General features: G+C 36.6%; 1 protein-coding gene across 1 annotated transcript in view; it reads right to left on the minus strand.

Annotated features, from left to right (window-relative positions):
• Positions 1–4,981: 4,981 nt before the first annotated feature.
• The window catches only part of LOC106544191 (ectonucleotide pyrophosphatase/phosphodiesterase family member 1), a 47,819-nt gene continuing 33,395 nt past the window's right edge, over positions 4,982–19,405 (minus strand). Inside the window, exons 15-25 of the mRNA XM_087718473.1 lie at positions 18,547–18,674; positions 17,662–17,731; positions 15,392–15,479; positions 14,715–14,890; positions 14,045–14,090; positions 13,784–13,938; positions 12,413–12,548; positions 11,022–11,102; positions 9,899–10,031; positions 8,371–8,527; positions 4,982–5,564 (exon numbers count right to left, since the gene is read on the minus strand). Coding sequence (XP_087574599.1) covers positions 5,391–5,564; positions 8,371–8,527; positions 9,899–10,031; positions 11,022–11,102; positions 12,413–12,548; positions 13,784–13,938; positions 14,045–14,090; positions 14,715–14,890; positions 15,392–15,479; positions 17,662–17,731; positions 18,547–18,674 — 1,344 coding nt within the window. The 3' untranslated portion in view covers positions 4,982–5,390. The remainder of the gene's footprint in view (positions 5,565–8,370; positions 8,528–9,898; positions 10,032–11,021; positions 11,103–12,412; positions 12,549–13,783; positions 13,939–14,044; positions 14,091–14,714; positions 14,891–15,391; positions 15,480–17,661; positions 17,732–18,546; positions 18,675–19,405) is intronic.

Raw genomic sequence — 19,405 nt, forward strand, 5'->3', positions numbered from 1 at the left:
GCAAGCCACTCCCACAAAGCAGGCCACACCTATAGAAGAGGTTCTTTAAAAATTTGAAACCCACCACTGATTCTTACCCAATATTTGAAATCCATTACAATACTACGAATTATGGACATTTCACTTGTAGAGATTCTCAAGTGCCATTATATACCTGCAAATTATTTGCAGCTAAGCTATTGACACAATTTCTCTATGGTGTCCAGTTAGGCCCCATCTCCAGTTTTGTACCAGTAGAACTTGTACAATCAAAATGTCTAAGATTGGCTCTTTAAGTTCCCAAATGTGTCTCTTATGCCACCCTGACAGACCTCATGAAGGTGGAGGCTAGAGTGTGGGTGACCATATTCAATTATCTGTTTACTCAGATTATCCTTTTCCCCTCCCACTGGGCATGCCTCATTAATTATGAGGGATAATTTTCAGTCCATATGGAAACAAGCAATCAATGGCAACTAAAATATCATCCATGGAGATTCTCATAGCAATAGCAGTTAGACTTATATACCGCTTCATAGGGCTTTCAGCCCTCTCTAAGCAGTTTACAGAATCAGCATATCGCCCCCACAGTCTGGGTCCTCATTTCACCCACCTTGGAAGGATGGAAGGCTGAGTCAACCTTGTGCTGGTGAGATTAGAACCGCTGAACTGCAGATAACAGTCAGCTGAAGTGGCATGCAGTACTGCACCCTAACCACTGCGCCACCTCGGCTCTCACCTCATCCAGGTCATGGTTGTCCCAAAGGTGCTATTTTAGGAGGCAACTGGACTTTCTTGGTTTTTTTCGAAGACATTTTGCTTCTCATCCAAGAAGCCTCTTCAGCTCTGACTGGATGGTGGGGAAACATTGCAGCTTACAGGAAACATTTGTGCTTCAATTTGAGATGCAGACAATACAGAGTCATCCCAACAAGTTGTGCCTGTTTTCAACAGTGAATGGACACAGGGTAGAAAATATCCTGCAGCCAAGAAGGCTTCACACACATTTACACTATTCAGGTGACCCTGAGGAGACAGATAAACCTCCAAGTGGCCTCAATGACTCTCTAAAAGAATGCAAATGACTAACTATCTGCAAGGAACATAAATCCTGCCATTCCCCACCATCCAGCGAGAGTTGAAGAAGCTTCTTGGTTGAGAAGCAAAAGATCGTCAAAGAAAAACAAGAAAACCCAGTTATCTCCTGAAAAAGCACCTTTGGGAGTTCTCTCCAGGTCTTTCATTAAATATGGGACGTGATCAGGCCAAAGCACTAATTAAGCAATGTGTAGTAAGCACAGAAGGTTAGTTGGATCTAGCCAGGACACCAACCATTATTGCCAGTGAATCCAACTTGTATTCTGTCTCCCAAAAGACATACTTAACTAAGGTACCTGAGGTACCTAAAACCTGGCAGGCCCTTACTGTGGCACATTGCCATGCCTTCTCCTCAGCTGTCTTGAAAGACAATACAGGAAGACTCATTCACAGATCTGCAAAAAAAAATTTTTTTTGAGAGCTGTTTTGGTTATTCGATGTAATCTTTATGGTTTTCGGTGCGCTGAATCTGAAAATGACCTCCATTTTGTCATAGGACATCACATTTCCTGACAATTTAGGTAACTATGTTAAATAAGGCAATACCTCAAAATAAATGGAAATAGACTTATAAAATTAAAGTATTATTCAATATTTTCATGAAAATCCTTTTTTGAACTGAAATGAGCTCACCTACACACACATTCTTCTTCCTTGTGAGGCTCCTCTTGGTGCATTTATGCTTGTGAGTAGCATCTGGAATGTCTCTCTGAAGCATCCAACAGTAGTCTGCCATCATTGTAATGCTCCATTTTCCATGGTATCTCCTTTCTATCTCTTTAATGTCTTGGTGGAATCCTTCACTTTGTTCCTCACTCACAGCTCCCAAATTTTCAGGAAAGTAGTCAAGGTGGGACTGGAGAAAATGCACTTTCAAAATCATCAGGCAACCTAAAGCTTGAAATGCTTTCAGCATTCTTCTGACAATCTTTTTGTAGTGAGGATCTTTGTTATTGCCTAAAATTTCTGTACGACTTCTTTAAATGCAATCCACCCTTCTTTTTGAGGATCTGTCATGGCTGCTCTCTGCCCTATGTCTCCCTCCCACTGGATTCTTCAGGAAAGATTAACCCCTTCTACCATTAGAAGCACAGACTTAAAACTTGCTTAGCTTATGTATATATTGCTGACCATCAGATTTACAGTGCTATTTTTTTAATATAACTCGGACAAACCCTTTAAGTTTTTTTGGCATTTTATATCTTAAATGCACTTATGTGAATTGATTAATAGTAATTTGGACTTTAAATTTGGTTAAAAACCCATAATATAAAAAAACCCCAAAAATTAAAAAAAATAATGATAAATTTGAAGACAATTTTGCATGTTGTGGCAAATCATGGCGTCTAGGAGTTTTTTCAATATTTTATTTGTTTTCAGCACACCAAAATACATGGAAATTAGATGAAAATAATCAAGCAGCTTTTTAGTTGCAGACCTCATCCAGAGATACAATGCCCCTGTGACATTTTGGCTTGTAACAGTTCTCTCTTTCTGGCAGTAAAATGCAGTAATACATCTTAGAGCCTTCACTTTGCCATCTTTTCATGATCCCAAAACTTTCACTTTACCTAATGGTAGGCCAGCCCTGGGGAAGGAAAATGGATTTTTCTACTTTTCTACAAGGATTTCTACTTTGTTCCTTTGAATGGGCTTGAAATATGTTTGGCATCTGCCCAGCTTTTTCAAGAAGCATGTAAGAAGTTGAGGAAAGCAATCAATAAAAATCACTTTTCCCCCTAGATTTCAAGTTATTATTCAATTCTTGTGACTATTTGTGCTTGTTTCCAGTGGAAAATGGTGGTTATAGACATACATCAGTCACTTATTGCTCTAAGTCAAATATACTAGCCTTTGTTTTCTATAAGGCCCGTTTGCACATCCCATGGTAAAACTCAAATTTGTAGCTCGGTGATTCAAGGGCTCAGAGTAAGTAATATTTTGGGATCAGCACCTGAAAGCTCTCAGGTAATGAGTACTGAGCCTGTTGAGTGATCATGGTATCACCCGTGTTGTAGGGGAAGATTGAAGTTAGGAAGTGGAATATAAGGGAGTACCCTGAAAGCGGGAAAGATTGACTAGCTGGTTGGATTCTGAGAGGAATATACCATGTGATGTTTATGTCCAAATTCTGGAATAAAACCTGAAAACTCTCAGGTATGAGTGCCAGACTCCAGGTTTTACTTCATACCATGCCATCATGTTCAATGTTGGTAATTCAAAAACTATCTTTCTATTCAGGTTTCTTCCTACCGGGCAGCTTATCGTAAAAAAGTTCTAAATGATTAGGGCAGCCTGACCCCATGTGGTAGAGTTGAAGAATGTTTACAATATTTATAAAAGATATGAAATGAGAACTTAGTTATTGGCTCCATTAACTTCTGAGCAAAGGAAGGAGAGGAGATTCATCATTATCATCAACCACCGGTTCAGACCGGTTCGGATGAACCAGTAGTGGTTTGGCAACAAGCAAAGCAGCAGTGACCCAGGCTTGCCACCTCCCCGAACTGGTTCTCCAGGTAGCGCCATAGGCAGCGCCATCTTGGTTTTTTTTCTTCTGCACATGTACAGAATGATTTTAATTGTACTGCGCATGTGCGCACACAGCACACCCACGAACAAACCGGCAGTAGTGACTGCTAGAACCTACCCCTGCAACATAGCATATACCACCAACACCGCCCACCCCGGCAGTGATTTCTGTCTTGCTGAATACTTTAATTTCTCACAGAGTAAAGAATCAAAAATAAGTCAGGCTTTAAAACAATCCTTAAGCTTTCTGGAGAAACAGTAAAGGTTTAGAGATAACAAATGGGTGAAACAAGGAAAGCTTTGCATGTGTGTGCATCTGATTATATTTTTCTCAGTTTTGTGTTCAAATAGTTAATATTACTTCTGTTTTTTTAAGTTATTAAGTGTTTGTCATGATGGCAATTAAAGCCTATCTCTCCTGGATTTTTCCTCTGAGAACCTGACAGTGTTAGGGAATTTTTTTAAGGCTGTGGAACTGGAGGGGAAAAAAAACCTTACTGAATAAAGCACCATCATATATACAATTTGCATTTCAATTACTGGTTTCTCATTTTTTTAAAATATGTTGTTCATCATCCACATTGGCATAGACAATTAACAGAGTTTATAATTTAAATAATGGAGTAAATGAATGTATTCTTTGGAACATTTAGTTATATAATTTACCCTACTGTCCAATATGCCCAACTAGGAATATCTGCAGGGGTGGGATTGATGTTAGAACCCGGTTCTATGCATAGTTGCTGGGTGGGTGTAGTCATGGTGGGCGTGGCCTACTCGGCCTCATGCACCACAGTGGGGAGGGGGAGTTTTCACCCTCCTCAAGCTCCGGAGGTATTCCTGGAGCCTCTGAAAATGGACTCCCCCAACATCTAGAGGCCCTCCGGAGGCCAGAAATGGGCCCATTTTTGGACTTCCGGTACTTCTGGTAAGCCCATTTTTCGCCTTCCCCAGGTTCCAGAGGCTTTCCCCGAGCCTCCAGGAGCTGGCTCAAGAGGTCCTCCGGAGGCTGGAAATGGACCCATTTCCAGACTTCCGGAAGGCCCATTTTTTTGCCTTCCCAGAGCCTTCATGCAGGTTCTGCACTTACCTGGCATGAACGGGCTGTGTGGAAACTCCTGGGATGGAAGGGGCAGGGTGGGTGGGAGCAGCCAGTCATTGCAACAACCTGTTTGGCGAACCAGATACAAAATTAACATCCAGTTCGCCCGAACCGGTGCAAACCGGCTGAATCCCCACTTCTGCAAAACAACCGAAGTAGTGTGTTTCAGTGGTGGGATTCTATTTATTAAACAGAGTGAAAAAAAGTTCAGAAAATGACAATTTAAAAAACTTTGTATATTACTTATAACTTTTGAAATATACATGCCAGTTGGGTTCACTTGTAGTTTATTTGTTCTTGCCTCTGTGTAAAAAAACAAAACCTTAGACAGAATAAAGTAACTCCTAAACACTTTTTATACTGTTGAAATCATTATTAGAACTGTTGGTTTTTATCCCATTTGATCTGTTGCGTTGATATTGCAGACAGGTTTTTATAATAGCATAGACATTTCTATCACATTGAAGAGAATAATAAGGCTGAAAGCTATTTGACTCCAATATAGGTGGTCCAATACATGTCCCTGAGATACAAAATGTGGCACAGTTTCTTCATTGTTCCCATTTTGCTCCAAGTATCTTCTGAAAATCTTCCAGCATGTTTACAAAGCTGTAATCTAGTCTCTCTCTCTCTCTCTATCTCTTTTTTTTTTTTTTTTTGGTACAGAAGCACAACAAGGTTAGTTTCTGGCTTTGCCAAAACTTGGCAAATATGTTTTTAGCTGTAAAATATCAGCCACAAGCTGCTTTCCTTCATGATAAAAGCTAAGTCCTGTAAGAAGTTCCACATCTCTAACTCGAGCCACATGAAATCTCATTCTCTCTTCGACCCATAAGGATTCGGGCTTGCCAACCTGTTGGAAGAAAGAAAAAAGTATTTTAGTTCATGTTGCAGATATTTTGCAATAGCAATAGCACTTAGACTTATATACCACTTCACAGTGCTTTACAGCCCTCTCTAAGCAGTTTATTGAACCAACATATTGCCCCCAACGATTTTGGTCCTCATTTTACCAACCTTGAAAGGACAGAAGGCTGAATCAACCTTGAGCCTGGTGAGATTCTATCTGCCAAACTGCTGGCAGTCAGTGAACAGCAGAAATAGCCTCTAGTACTGCATTCTAATCTCTGCGCCACCGTGGCTCAATATTTAAAATAGAGATATTTAAAAATTCAATGCTACATTGATAAATTGTTTTCAAGATGATCTGAGAATGTTCTCCAGAGCAAGAAGGAATGCTGCTGGAAAGGTTAATCTAATAGTTCTTACTTTCAACAGCTCATGACCTATTGACCATAAGGGGGCAGCAGAGCTTAGCTAGAGAATTAAGGGCCTGTTCTATATCATTTCTTTGTCTATCATTCTACCTCTTTAAAAAAAATAGATAAACAATTCAGGACACTTCCATTTGCCTATATTCCCAGGAATTTATGCGAAGAGAACATGACTTTTGACTCTCTTGTTTTTGTTGTTGTTAGTCGCAAAGTTGTGTCCGACCCATTACAATCCAATGGACTCTCTTGTGGCTAGATTAGAACATAATTAGCAGGGTACTAGAATTTGTCTATTCCTATAATATATTTCCTAATGAATTAAACACTTTTCTGCTGCAGTTAAAAAAACCTATATTGATCATTATTCATGTCATATTCCCACTTTCAGAAATGCTCAAATGCAAACAAAGAAACAAACATGACTACTTTTTACAAGTGTATCAACTATACAGTCCTAATACAGCATGCAATTTAGCCTGCTTTCCCGTAACAGCAGGAACTGAACAGTCAAGGAATTATAATGTTGAAAGAGGCCAATTTAATTCATTGATACAATCCCTGCTCAGTATGGGAGTCCAAATTAAAGCAGCAAGACAGATGGCTATTCTGCTATTGTTTGAAAACAGTCAGTGGAAGGGAGCTCCCCATTTTTCTGGGTAATTGCTTCCACTGTTAAACACTTAATGCTATTTGGAACCAGTTCCTGATGATCAGCTAGAAATTACTTTCTTAAGGCAATTATTCTCTGTACTGCACTCTGTGACAACAGAAAGCAGAACTACATCTTCTGTGTGAAGATGTCTTTAAAACTGTTTCCTATATGCCATGTTATCTACTACCATCTTGTACCACCATCTAGTCTTTCTTCCCAGGAATAAACATACCCAGTTCTTTTAGTCTCATATGTCACATTGTTGATTCATATTCCATTTATGAACAATTATAATTCCAATATCTTTTTTCAAATACAGGTAGTCTTCAATTTATGACTACAATTGAGTCGAAACTTGATGTTGCTATGCAAGGCACTTAAGTGAGTTTTGCCCCATTTTATGACATTTCTTGCCACCAATTGTTAACTGAATATCTACAGTTGCTAAGTTAGTAACATGGTTGTTAGGTGAATCTGGATTCTCCATTGACTTTGTTTGTCAGACCGCTGGACCCTGCATCCATCATAAACACAGGTAGTCCTCCAGTTACGACCCCAGTTGAGCCCAAAATTTGTGTTGCAAAGTGAAACCTTTGTTAAGTGAGTTTGCTCCATTTTACGACTTTCCTTGCCACAGTTGTTAAGTGAATCGTTGCATTTGTTCAGTTAGTAACATGGTTGTCAAGCGAATCTGAATTCCCCATTCACTTTGCTTGTCAGAGAGGCATCTCCAGGACACTGTAACCATCATGTGAATTGGTTGTCAAACATCTGAATTTTGATCATGTGACCAGGGAGATGCTGCAATGGTTGTAAGTGTGAAAAATGGTCATAAGTCACTTTTTTCACTGCCGTTGTCATTTTGAACGGTCACTAAATGAACTGTGGTAAAGTGAGGACTACCTGTGTACACCTATTTAATTACTGAATAGAAAAATCAATTAAGTGAGTCACTTTGGTGATTAAGTCACCAGTCTTGTAACTGGAAGATTGTGAGTTCTAGTCTCGCCTTAAGACAGAAAACCAGCTGGGGACCTTGGGGTCTTTAGGAAGCAGGCAATGGCAAACATCTGACCAACAGAACTTGTCCTAGTAGTTTCCAGGAATCAAGGTGGATTCAAAGAGAACATCCACCAGCCCATCCCCAAAATATCTGCATTATAGACCAGGATTTGAATTATTTTTCTCCTGTGTTTCATTTAAATTTATTATTTTCAACTCACTTTTTTGGCCAAGATCTCTCCAAGATTTTGAATATTTTTTATTTGCCCTAAGAGTATTAACTATCCACCCCAATTATCAATTTTATATTTGATATGTATTTACCGCTATTTCCATGATTTCTATTTGCAGCCTGAATATCAAACTTCAGAAAGATCATGACAGAAATCTCTATAAGAGATCCATTAGTGGGGGAAAGGATTATCCAAGGGCAAAAAATAATTTTGGTAGTAATATCACAATTATTTATACACCAAATACTTTTAAGACCCCTATGACATGAATGCCCACATCAGCCAAAATTAGGACTATGCTAATGTTGTACTAAAATGTATGCCGGTGCTAGAAATGAGGCTATGCAAAACATCCTTCCTTTTTCAAAACTTTTCCCATACATTTATTATATTTCCAAGTCTCTGTCCACACCTGTTATAAAAACTAGAAACTTGCACTTTAAAAAACAGCACCTTTTGTGTATTTTTATGTGTCATATATTAAAAGGTTATACTCACTGTGCAACTTTCACTGTTTTCTTCTCTGTGAGGTATAATGTAAGAAATAACATCAAGGGATCCTTCACATTGCAAAGGTGTCTGGGAAATATTTTTACAACTTGTCAAGATAATGAAGTAGTGAGTGGGAATCAGGACCGCTGAATTAGTGGAGTGCCTGGAATTTAATTTTAAAACCGGGGAAAAGCAACATTTTCTTGTTAGTTGTACTGAGCATACTCCATACTCCATACACCAAAGAAACATACACCTATTTGGTTAAACAAAAACTCTAGCTTTAAATGATCTACTATTCCATTAGAGATAAGCCAGAGGCATCAAATTTGCGGCATCATATTTTCATCACATGATGTATCGTGACTTTTTTCACTTCGCTAAAACAGGTGGGCGTGGCCAGCATCTGATGCATCTGGCCTGCAAGCCATGAGCTTGACACCCCTAATATAACACAATAGGATGTATCCAGCATAAGCTAACTTACACTTGAACCTCCAATGAAGTAATACAGCCTCTTAGAGGGAGCAGATCTCCCTTGCTAAACCAATTCCACAAGCTATTAGTAGAATTATGTCCAGGTAAATCCAAAGAACTTGTTATAAACTTTTAAAATATGTAATGAGGCCCGACTATTTGTATGAGATTTTCTTTTTCCTTTCAGTCAGTCTGGACTTCAAAATCTATTTTTGAAAATTTATTTTATCAAATCACACTATTGAAATTTGATAGATTTGACAGAAACAAAAATCACGGGTTTCTCCATTTCCTGTTCCAACTTTTAGATATCATTTTAATGATGTGTGAATTATGTTTCCAAAATGTACTTGAAATGCATTTCTCTTTTCTAAATCTTATAATTACTGCTAAAATGGTGATGGGCATTCTTTACGGAAAAGTAGTGTATACTTTTAATACAGCAATGAATAAGATACCTCCACATGATTTGAGTCATTCATACGATAGAATCAGGATTGCATTGTTGCAACACAAGTTTTACTAGATTCATGGTTATGCATGGATATCATGATGTGCATGTAAAAGGGATGACAAGACACTGTTTTTATTATTTGTTTGTGCTTTGATATTCCTCCCCTGCTTCTGCCCACAACACTGTTAGAATATTCATGCATATTCCTTGATATCAACTTGCACCAATACTCTTAGATTATTGTGAACACTGAAATGGTTTCACCCACCAGCTTTTAAATACCATATCAAAATATATTTCATACATTTGAAATAAAATATGTATTAAAATACTTATTTGAATGTAATTTTCTTTTTTTAAAGAAAATAATTTACACATGTTAAAATCCAATACAGTGCATTGATACATATGGAAGAAGCCACAAAGGGATTTATAGGCTCAGTATAAATGGCTAATTGTCTTATGTCTTCAAGATATAGATTCTGTTAAGTCAGAAAAATATATTTTAAAGGGGGTTTGTCCCCATAAATTAAATTAAAGTGATTGTTTAAACACATAGTCTCTCAAACACACACACAAAAGCTAAAAAAGATATCTGCCTACCTTCTTATTGCTTCTGGTGTATCATATACGCCACTGTAGTCGTAATCAAATATTGGACCTGTGATCACATTTACACCATTCCTGGCTGCAGCATATGATGGCAGTAGGACAGCATTAAAATATTCCCAGATCACTGAAAGAACAAGGGAGAATATCACTAAGAAAATGCCATGACCTGAAGAGAACCAAGCCCATTGGTGATACTGCTGATTGAAGGTCTTTTTTGTTGTTGTTTTACAACCATGGGCTGCCTTTATTTTACTTATTTATCAAAACAGTGTGAACATACTATTTGCAAGTATGTTGGAACCACACAGTCCTACCCAATATTTTGTGCTTGGCATATTGGAGGTTTGGAGCTTGAGATATGAGCTTTCAAGTCCAAGAGATATTTATGAATGAATTTAACTTTGATGCATAATGTTGGGACTTCCAAATATAAAGCAAACAATGACATTTGCTTTGACCATCTTTTTTTTATAATTCTTGAATGGATTTTATAGTTCTAGAGTGATCTACAATTCTCCTAATCTTTAGACATAAATAATCAATAGAAAATGATTCTCTCACTATAAACATTTCCCATTGTGGTTTTACATAAAGACTATCTTGGCTAGTTTGAGTATTGTTACACTTCCTAGGAATGTAGGCAACCAAGAAAGCACAGTGTTCAATCTGTGGCCACGGGATTATCCATCTCTGGATTATAGAACTGAAAACAATTCTTGATAGATCTATTTAGAAGTCCATTTGAGCTCAATGGGCTTACTCCCAAATAAATAGATTATTTTAGCCTTCCCATTTTAGAAGTGTCCTGCTTGCATGTGTGAAGAAGCTATATAAAGGAACAGAAGATCCATTTCTGTTTTCACTTGTTAAGCCATGGTATGATAATTTGAAGTAGACTGCAGACATACAGAATCAAGAATGTAGGCATTCAGGAAATTGTTATGAGGCTGAAGAATTATAGTGCAATATAGAACACCATCATCATTCATTGGACATTGCTACATGTATATTATTGAAGACACAATCACAAGAGCATAACTTTAAATAATTATATTTTATTAGCTTGTATTTTTCCCATTAAAAGAAGCCAAACCCCCTAATAATTAACCTTTACCTTGAAAAGCAGAATACATTGGTGCTATATTGCTTGAGAGAAGTCCTTCATAATAATTTTTCTTATCTTCTTTAATCAGATCTAGAAACATAAAAATATATAAGCAAGCATTTACAACTGATGTACATCAATATATCTGATGATATCTGAAAAACCTTTCTAGCTTTTGAAAAAATACATGGTATCAAATATTTAAGTCCAAATATGTTCAAATGTGTTTGCTTATTGGTTTATTTATGTGCTGTATTTATTTTAATGTATAGGCCACCCAATACCTAAAGAACTCTGGGTGGCTTAAGATATTATATATTGTTACTGAATATTCTTAAACCAGTACAAAGCCATTTCCAAGATGGGTGAACTACATGTCCCAAAATGACCAACTAACAGGGCTAATGGCCTGCTGACTGGACAATATATATCTTGTAGTCCCAACATATTTAAAGGATACCAAATTGTGTGAAGTACTGTGTTCACCAAAGAGAACACAGTACTCATTCCAAAATTTCCCAGGAATGTTGACAAGCACACTGAACTCACATAGGGGCAAAAAGCAATTCCTACTTAAAAGTCAACATCAGCTTCAAACAAGAGGATACCACCTAATTTGGTGATTGTATTTATGACAAGAAAGCATCCAATTCATAAATTACTTGTAGAATACAAAAAAGAAATCGAAATTTAAATATTAAAATAAATGCACACGTTAAGGTGGCTGAATTTCCAAAGGCAAATATGGAACACTTCAGAATTATTTTTTTGCATAAGCCTTTCTGAATTAGTGGTTCCAATGTCATCTGGCCATTGTTACACAATATACTGTATCGAAGCTCATGCTGTGAGCATTTTAATGTTTATGTACCACTTACAGCTGTATATTTATTTTAACATTAAAATGGTGGGTTTTTTGCAATTTGAATTTAAAAGAAGGGTGTTTTGTACCTTCTATCTGCCAATTATAATTCTACACTTTTTTCATACTTAGTATCATTTTGTATAAATATCAATTAAAGATTTTCTAGGTTGGCTATTGCTTACGTACAGCTAATATTTAATTCTTATATATAAAAGAAGATTGTTCACACATTTTAAGAAACAGAAACAAGAAGTTTTATTTTGGCTATTAATTAATCACTGCCATGGTTTATCTCAGATAAACTAACTAACATTGTATCTGGTTGTTACCTTAACAGGAACCCAGCAGAACTATAAGCTAAATTAGGGGTGTCAAACTTGTACCCTGTGGGATGGATGTGTCATGTGCTGGCCACCCCTGGTTTAGTGAAGAAGGGAAAAGTTGTGATGCATCATGTGATGACGTGACGCCGTGGGTTTGACACCCCTGAGCTAAATTAACTAGTAAAACAATATAAGAGAGGAAATGGAATTACTTGGAGGAAAAAGAAATCCATAGTTAAGCTGAGGTTGCTTTTTGTAAAATGAACAAATCTGACTGCTGTTTAAAGAAATACGACGATCCGTGTAGAAGCAGCCTTTGGTGGCACTTGCAGAGGTGTTCCAGCTGTCCTAATTAACAGAAAAAAAACAAAAGTAACCAGTGGTTGTGTATATTGTATGTAAAGAAGACAAAATATCTCCCTGTTCTTTTTCACAACATACAATAATCCAGCCATATTATGAAATAATGTTTTGTTTTGGCTCTATTAAGTTTATACGGAATGTATCAGGCTAAGTTTAGATGCTTGAGAAGAGGATTTCTAAAGACCACTCTATTCACAAGATTTATCATGCTATATATTCTTTATATTTTCCCAAATCAAGAGTAGATGTAGCCTTATGTTCAAATTGCTGTGTACATAGGCCTTTACTTAGCAAAAGATTGGGTAGCAATATGGATGTTTTTGGGATGCAACTTGCATGGTCTTTAACAAATTCTATTTCTAATCTATTCAGAGATTATGTACATACATTGTATAGGCTGTGTTTCAATCTGAATGTGAAGGAGAAAATGGACTTTAGAACTCGTATAAGGTGGGGGGGGGGTGTTTCAGAAAGCATTAGTCAAGAACATTTTAATTAAGCATGTCTTTTGCCAGGATTATCCATCTTTTTCCTGATCAGGAAAAGATACAGCTGCTTTTAAAGTGTTCCTAAGATTGCTACCTGTGCAGTCACACATACTTCCAATAACTGTACATTGGAAGTATACATTACTCAAATATCGTTATTCAAGTATCCCTGCACTGCATGCAATATATTCATTCATACACTGAAAAATTATATTTAAAAAGTAGTGGTTCAATCCATCTGTCTAGCAACGTAATAGCTCTCCCAAAACTAAGTTACACATTTCTTATTAAGAAAAGAAACTAGCAAAGGACAAATCAAGATAAATAATGGTCCTGATTTTCCTGGAGGATGATGCAAATTTAGAACAAATATATTCCACAGAACATCTGTGAAGAAGCAGCTGGTTTTAGTTCCTGGTTCTATGACTCAGAGAGAAGAATATGCTTATCTTGTACTTTTGCTGCAGAAATACATGCAAACATAGGATCATAGAGAAAAAGAAAAGGAAAAAAAATCAGAAAAAAATTCAACAGGCAAGCTACATATGTTTCTTGTATTTTATTTAAACCATTGCTGAAAACATGCACTATTTAAAATGATTTATTACCATAGTCTTTGTTTCCCACTTAAATGAAGCCCACCTCTGGCTTGCCACATTGGGTTTTTTTCCTGCTACTTGATGCTTTATGACTTTTTTCTTCAAATGAAAACTGAATTACCCACAAACTTACATGCTTATTAACAGAATAGCTACTCCACAAAGGCATCTTGAAGTTCTGGCTAAATCCACTGACATAGCGATGATTATGGAGGAGGCAAAATTTCTGCTTCTTTTGGAGTACACGAGGCCTCCCAAATGGCAGGTTGTATTTTTCTATCTTCTTCACTACAGAAGGAAAAAAGACAAACTGGGTCAGCTATTATATAGTAACTTCCCAGTTAAACTTTTTCTGCTCAAGTTATCCATTTCTAAAAGCAGTTATAATACTTACTTTCTGAAGTAGTAAGATCTACCTGTGGCTGAATCAGTGGCAAGCCCTACATGTAAAGGAAAGCAAAAGATGAAGTCATTTTTATGCAGCATCAGACAGAACAAACAAATAAAAAATTATATTAAAATATCTATAGTAAATTACAACATGATTGATTAATTGACAGAATGTGATACTGAGTTGCTTTGGATAGCGAGATGGAAGGCGTATAAATGATATGGATGTAGAGATATAGATATATAAGATGAAATTACACACACACACACACACACACACACACACACACGGGAGAGTGTGAGTTCTAGTCCTGCCATAGCCATGAAAGCCAGTTGGGTGTCCTTGCATCAGTCATTCTCTCTCAACTCAACTCACCTTATAAGTTTGTTGTTTTTTGGGGGCCATCTTGAGTTCTTAGTAAAAATAAGATTAGATAGATAGATGATAGATAGATAGATATGATAAAGATAGATGATTGTGATAGAAAGATATGAGAGAGGGGGGGAGGGAGAAAGAGAGAGAGAGAGAGAAACAGACAGACAGAATCTTAAATTAATTGTATCCAAGTTTGTCCTTATATACAACCATGAAAGTGGAAGGGTTTTTGATTAAATATCAGCAAAATTATAATTGCTACCCCTGAAGAGCAATTGTTCTTTCTTTAAGTCCGTACCAAAGATTTACATGAGCAGCTATGGCCATCACCGGAAGTCCTTTGCCCCACTGAAGGGCATGAAGAAGGGCTGCTTTCTTCTTTGGGATGTTTGGGAATATAATTGACTGTCTTCAGAAGATGATTGAGGCTTCCATGGGTTCCATTGTTAGGGGCTGGTGTTAAATCAAGAAGATCTAAAATAGTTGAGAAAACCGTGTCAAAGATGTTGAAGATATGCTTTACATCGCAGTTTAAATATAATTCTTACAATAAACATGCTATGGATATAGACAGTTACTACCTATATGTGCTAAATTTTATAGCACATAACAGTCATGACATTCCATAAAAGTATAAAAATAAAAAATCTTAATTAAAAATAACTGTGATTAAAACATAATATAAAAATTGAAAGGAGGAGTTCAACATATGGATCAAAACTAGAGGAATATCCTAAAGAGGGAATTTTTGAAGAATCAAAAGAGAAGGTTTTTAAGGGAAATAGAAATTAGATAGGGACCAAATTCCACTTCTAATGTTACTGAAAACTGGCATTGGCACTAACATCAGAAATAATCTTTCATCTTTTTAGTATAATAAATATAACCAATGTAAGTGGTATCATTCTAGATGCATGGTAAGTATTTCCCAGAAATATTTTGAATTGAAGAGGGGGGGGAGCCAATTTATCATACCACACATTAAATTGTAGATTTCAATATTTTCAAATGGATCAACTTCTGTTTGAAACTTGAATCCAGGTCCAAATCCAATAAAGAGTGCCTACAACAAAAACAACAAATTTATTTACTTTACTTATTCAATTTCTATAGCCGTTTAACTCAGCCAAGTGACTCTGATTGAAATTGGAATATCCAGTTGGTCTTTACCTGGAAAATTGCTGAATTCTTGCTTTCAGAAGAATTCAGATAGATTAAATCTATCTTTAAAAGACAGCTGACTTCCCTCTTAATATATTTATGCAAATAGAAAAGTCACACAGGAAATCCAGATAAAAGCAGTTTGATATAGCATAGTTGACAGCAGATTTCCACAATAATTTCCATAATGGTCTATACTCAACTAAGGCTACTTTTATTTCTTTGAACAATAAGAATATATACCAAATCATACATAGTTCTGTGCAAATGTTAGTGGAATTGTAAGTTAACTGCTTTCATTTTCTGTCAGTATTTAGAATACATCTGCGCTGAGACAAATTACAGTGAGCTGCAAGCAGCTTCATTCCAAGTAATGAAGTTCATCATCTCTTTTGGAATTTTTTTTCTTATTTTCTCCTAAAAACATCTGGAGTTTTTCCCCACAACTACTGTAAATATTCTACTGCAAAGATTTGCATATTTTCTCTTTCACTAATATAAAACAGCTAAGTTCTCCCATCAAAGCTATTTAGCCACTTTTCCCCAAACATTAAACTTTTACATTTCATCACAGCTGATCAAAAGTTAGCATCACTACAAAATGAAGAAGCTTACCATCTGGCTACAAGCTGATTCATTCAGCAACACAATGATGTTTCTAACTTAAACAAGAATAGATTATGAAACTTGCAAATTTGGTATCAGCTACTGAATTCATCCCACAATATCTCATTGGGTACTCACACAAAGGAGCAGGTTTTTCAATTTAAGAGAAATTAAATATTGCAACTCTGTTTTCATTTTATTAAAGTGAGCAGGTACTAATAGTCTTGATATTTACACACCAAAATTAGTAAAATTTATTTATTTTTATGACATTTATTTGCCACTCATCTCATGTCAAACAACTTGGGGCAGCTTATAGCATAAAAACATTAAAGTCATCAGATATAAAATAACAAAGCAAATAAAAATAATGAAAGTTTTGAGCCTTTCCTGACTCTGTCTGAACTTATACTACTAAATGGCTACTAAATTGTCAAGAATAGTACTGGACTCAAAGAAGAGTGTGTGTGTGTGTGTGTGTGTGTGTGTGCACGTGCGTGCGTATGTATGTATGTATGTATATATAAATTCATTTAGTTGTATCGTGCCTTTGTTATTTTTACACATCCAACACACCTTCTTCCTCATATTTTCCCCACAACAACATTGTGAGGTGGGTTGGGCTGAGAGAAAGTGACTGAGCCAAAGTTGCCCCGCTGGCTTTCAGGCTAAAGTGGGACTAGCACTCACAATCTCCCACTTTCTAGCCCGGTACCTTAACCACTGGACCAGGGGTGTCAAACTCACATCCTCATAGCAGCGTTGCATGATGTATTGGGCCTTTTTTCCCCTTCATTAAATCGGGCCGAATATAGTCTGTTATTTATACAAAGACCTGAAGAACTTAATTCCCTTTTTATACCTCAGCAAAGGAAAGCAGACTGAATATTAAAAAGAATTTTCTGATAGTAAAAGTGAAGGTTTTAAACACTGGCAGAATGGCCACCTGTCGGGGATAGTTTAGTAAATTTCTCCACAGAGCAGGGGGTTGGATTGGATCAGAGGTGGGTTGCTGCCGGTTCAGCCCAGATTGGCTGAACTAGTAATAGCGGCAGTGTAGAAGCGTCAGGCACAAGCGAGCACACAGGAGTGCGCCTGAACTGGTAGTAAAAAAATTGGCAACCCACCTCTAGATTGGATGGATTATAAGACTCATTTCAACTCAACATCAATATTATCGTTTTAAACTGCTGTTTTCTAAAGTATGAAGTTACTGTAAGGTAGCTCCCAAGTAAAGATCTATTGAAAGGGGCTTGGTTTTCCTTTCTTGATGGAGGAAAGTGCCTTGAAAGGTTGGAGGAAAGAAGAGGAAAGAGAATATGTGGCCCTCTTGCTAAGTAAGAATCCTGTAGGATATTGAAAGAAATAAAATTAAGTTCGGCCTGAGAGAAAAATCTGAAATCTGAAAATAGAATCTCTGGTTAAAGAACCCAAAAGCAGCCTAGGTTCATTAAAAAGTTTGGAATATTGTTCTTTACCTGCATGTTTGCAAATACATTGTCTGATCCATGAAATCCACCAGTGCAATATTTGAGCTCAGATGGTATCCTGCAAAACACAGGGATTACTCCGTAACAAATAAGCCTGACATGATCAATTAAAACAAAATATCTTCTTGCCTTTCTTTTCCACATTGAGTCTTCTTGACACAATGTAAGCCCTTCTCTTCTTTGCCCCTGATTATAGAATGCTCTTTCTTAGGTCTGTTTACTAGTTTTCTATCCTTGGTGACATTCATGCCAAACTCTTTTAAGAACCAGTTATTGACCTGTGTATTTCTCTGAGTGGTTAATTATCCAACCACACATACAGTAGTTCCTAGTTGGAAGATTTTGGAGCTTACATAATTGTTTGGCAGATGTTCTGTCCCACTCTACATATATACCCCCCTTGCTACTAGGTAGAACTTTTGTTAAACCTCTTCGGTTCCTAAAACCGACACTGCAAATAAAGTAAAGACACCTGAAGTCAAACAAGGTAGGACAGAAGATTGTCTGAATTCACAGATGATCACTCAAATAACTTCAGTTAAGTTAAATAACTAGTTCTTCTTCATTGTGGTCTCTATTGTTCACAGATAACAAGCTGAAGGAGAACCCGATTCTCATGAGATTCCCAAGAAGAGGACAACTGTTTCAAAAGTTGCAATTCTTAATGAGTAGAAGCCAGTCTGTAATGCTTGATAAAGGTGGAAAGTTGAGTCCATATGGGCCCCTGGCATAACGTCAGCAAGGTGATATGTGCTACTGTTGCTCTTATGGAATGAACTGCAAGCTAGAAGTGTAAGATAAGGCAGCAACAGAAATAATTTGCTCTCACTTAAATAAAATAAATATGAATTAAAACAAAAATCAAAAGCTTACCGGGCAAGCTGCCACTGCTGGTCCATATAAAAATGTACAGATTCAATCCGTTTATTATTGGCATAGTGAAATCGCTTAGGAAGCATCTGCTTCAGGTATGCCTTGAAATGCTGCTCTGGGACCAAACACTGCAATGTAGAAACCACAGTAGATGGTCATATCCAACACAATGCAAAATATCTTCCTCTTTTTTCTCTGCCTTGTTGCAATCCACCCTCACAAATCTGCTTTGGACAGTACTCCAAAGAGATTTAACAGGTAGAGAAATCAGCAATGACATTTTTCTTTTCTGATTAGAGATAAATTTACCTATGTTTATTAAGATTATGCTTTCTTTTTTTCCAATAGACGGCTCACAAGAAGCAGGTAATACATAAATGACATTGTTAAAGTACAATTAAATATAAGCAAACTTTTATTAAAATACAAAATGACAGCCATAATAAATAATCAATTTCTCCTTCCATATTAAGCGTCTGAAACCTGCATGCACACCTTGCCTAAATAAACATGCTGGGCCTTTACCATTTTTTAAATATAATTTTTATTGAAGAGATTTTTAACAAGATAAAAACAATACAAATATTAGAAAGGAAAGAAAGAAAATTAGTAAGTGTAATAAATAACTAAAAAAATTTTTTTTAAAGAAGCGTACTTCAATTTTTTTTGCAGCTGTTTACAAATGCGTGACCCGTCAAAAGCGCGGACGACAAAAGCGCGATCGACAAAATCGCGCCTTTGACGTCATCACAGCGTGACGAAAAAGATCGAAAAATTCAAATAAAAATTAATAAAAATTAAATTAAAGCAAGCCGATTCACATAAAGGTAAGGGTTAGGTTTAGGTTTAGGGTTAGGGT

This window comes from Thamnophis sirtalis, unplaced genomic scaffold (genome assembly GCF_051295495.1).
Source record: "Thamnophis sirtalis isolate CommonGarterSnake01/CBP01778 unplaced genomic scaffold, rThaSir2_p1.2 scaffold_6, whole genome shotgun sequence".
In the NCBI taxonomy this organism is placed as follows: Eukaryota; Metazoa; Chordata; class Lepidosauria; order Squamata; family Natricidae; genus Thamnophis; species Thamnophis sirtalis.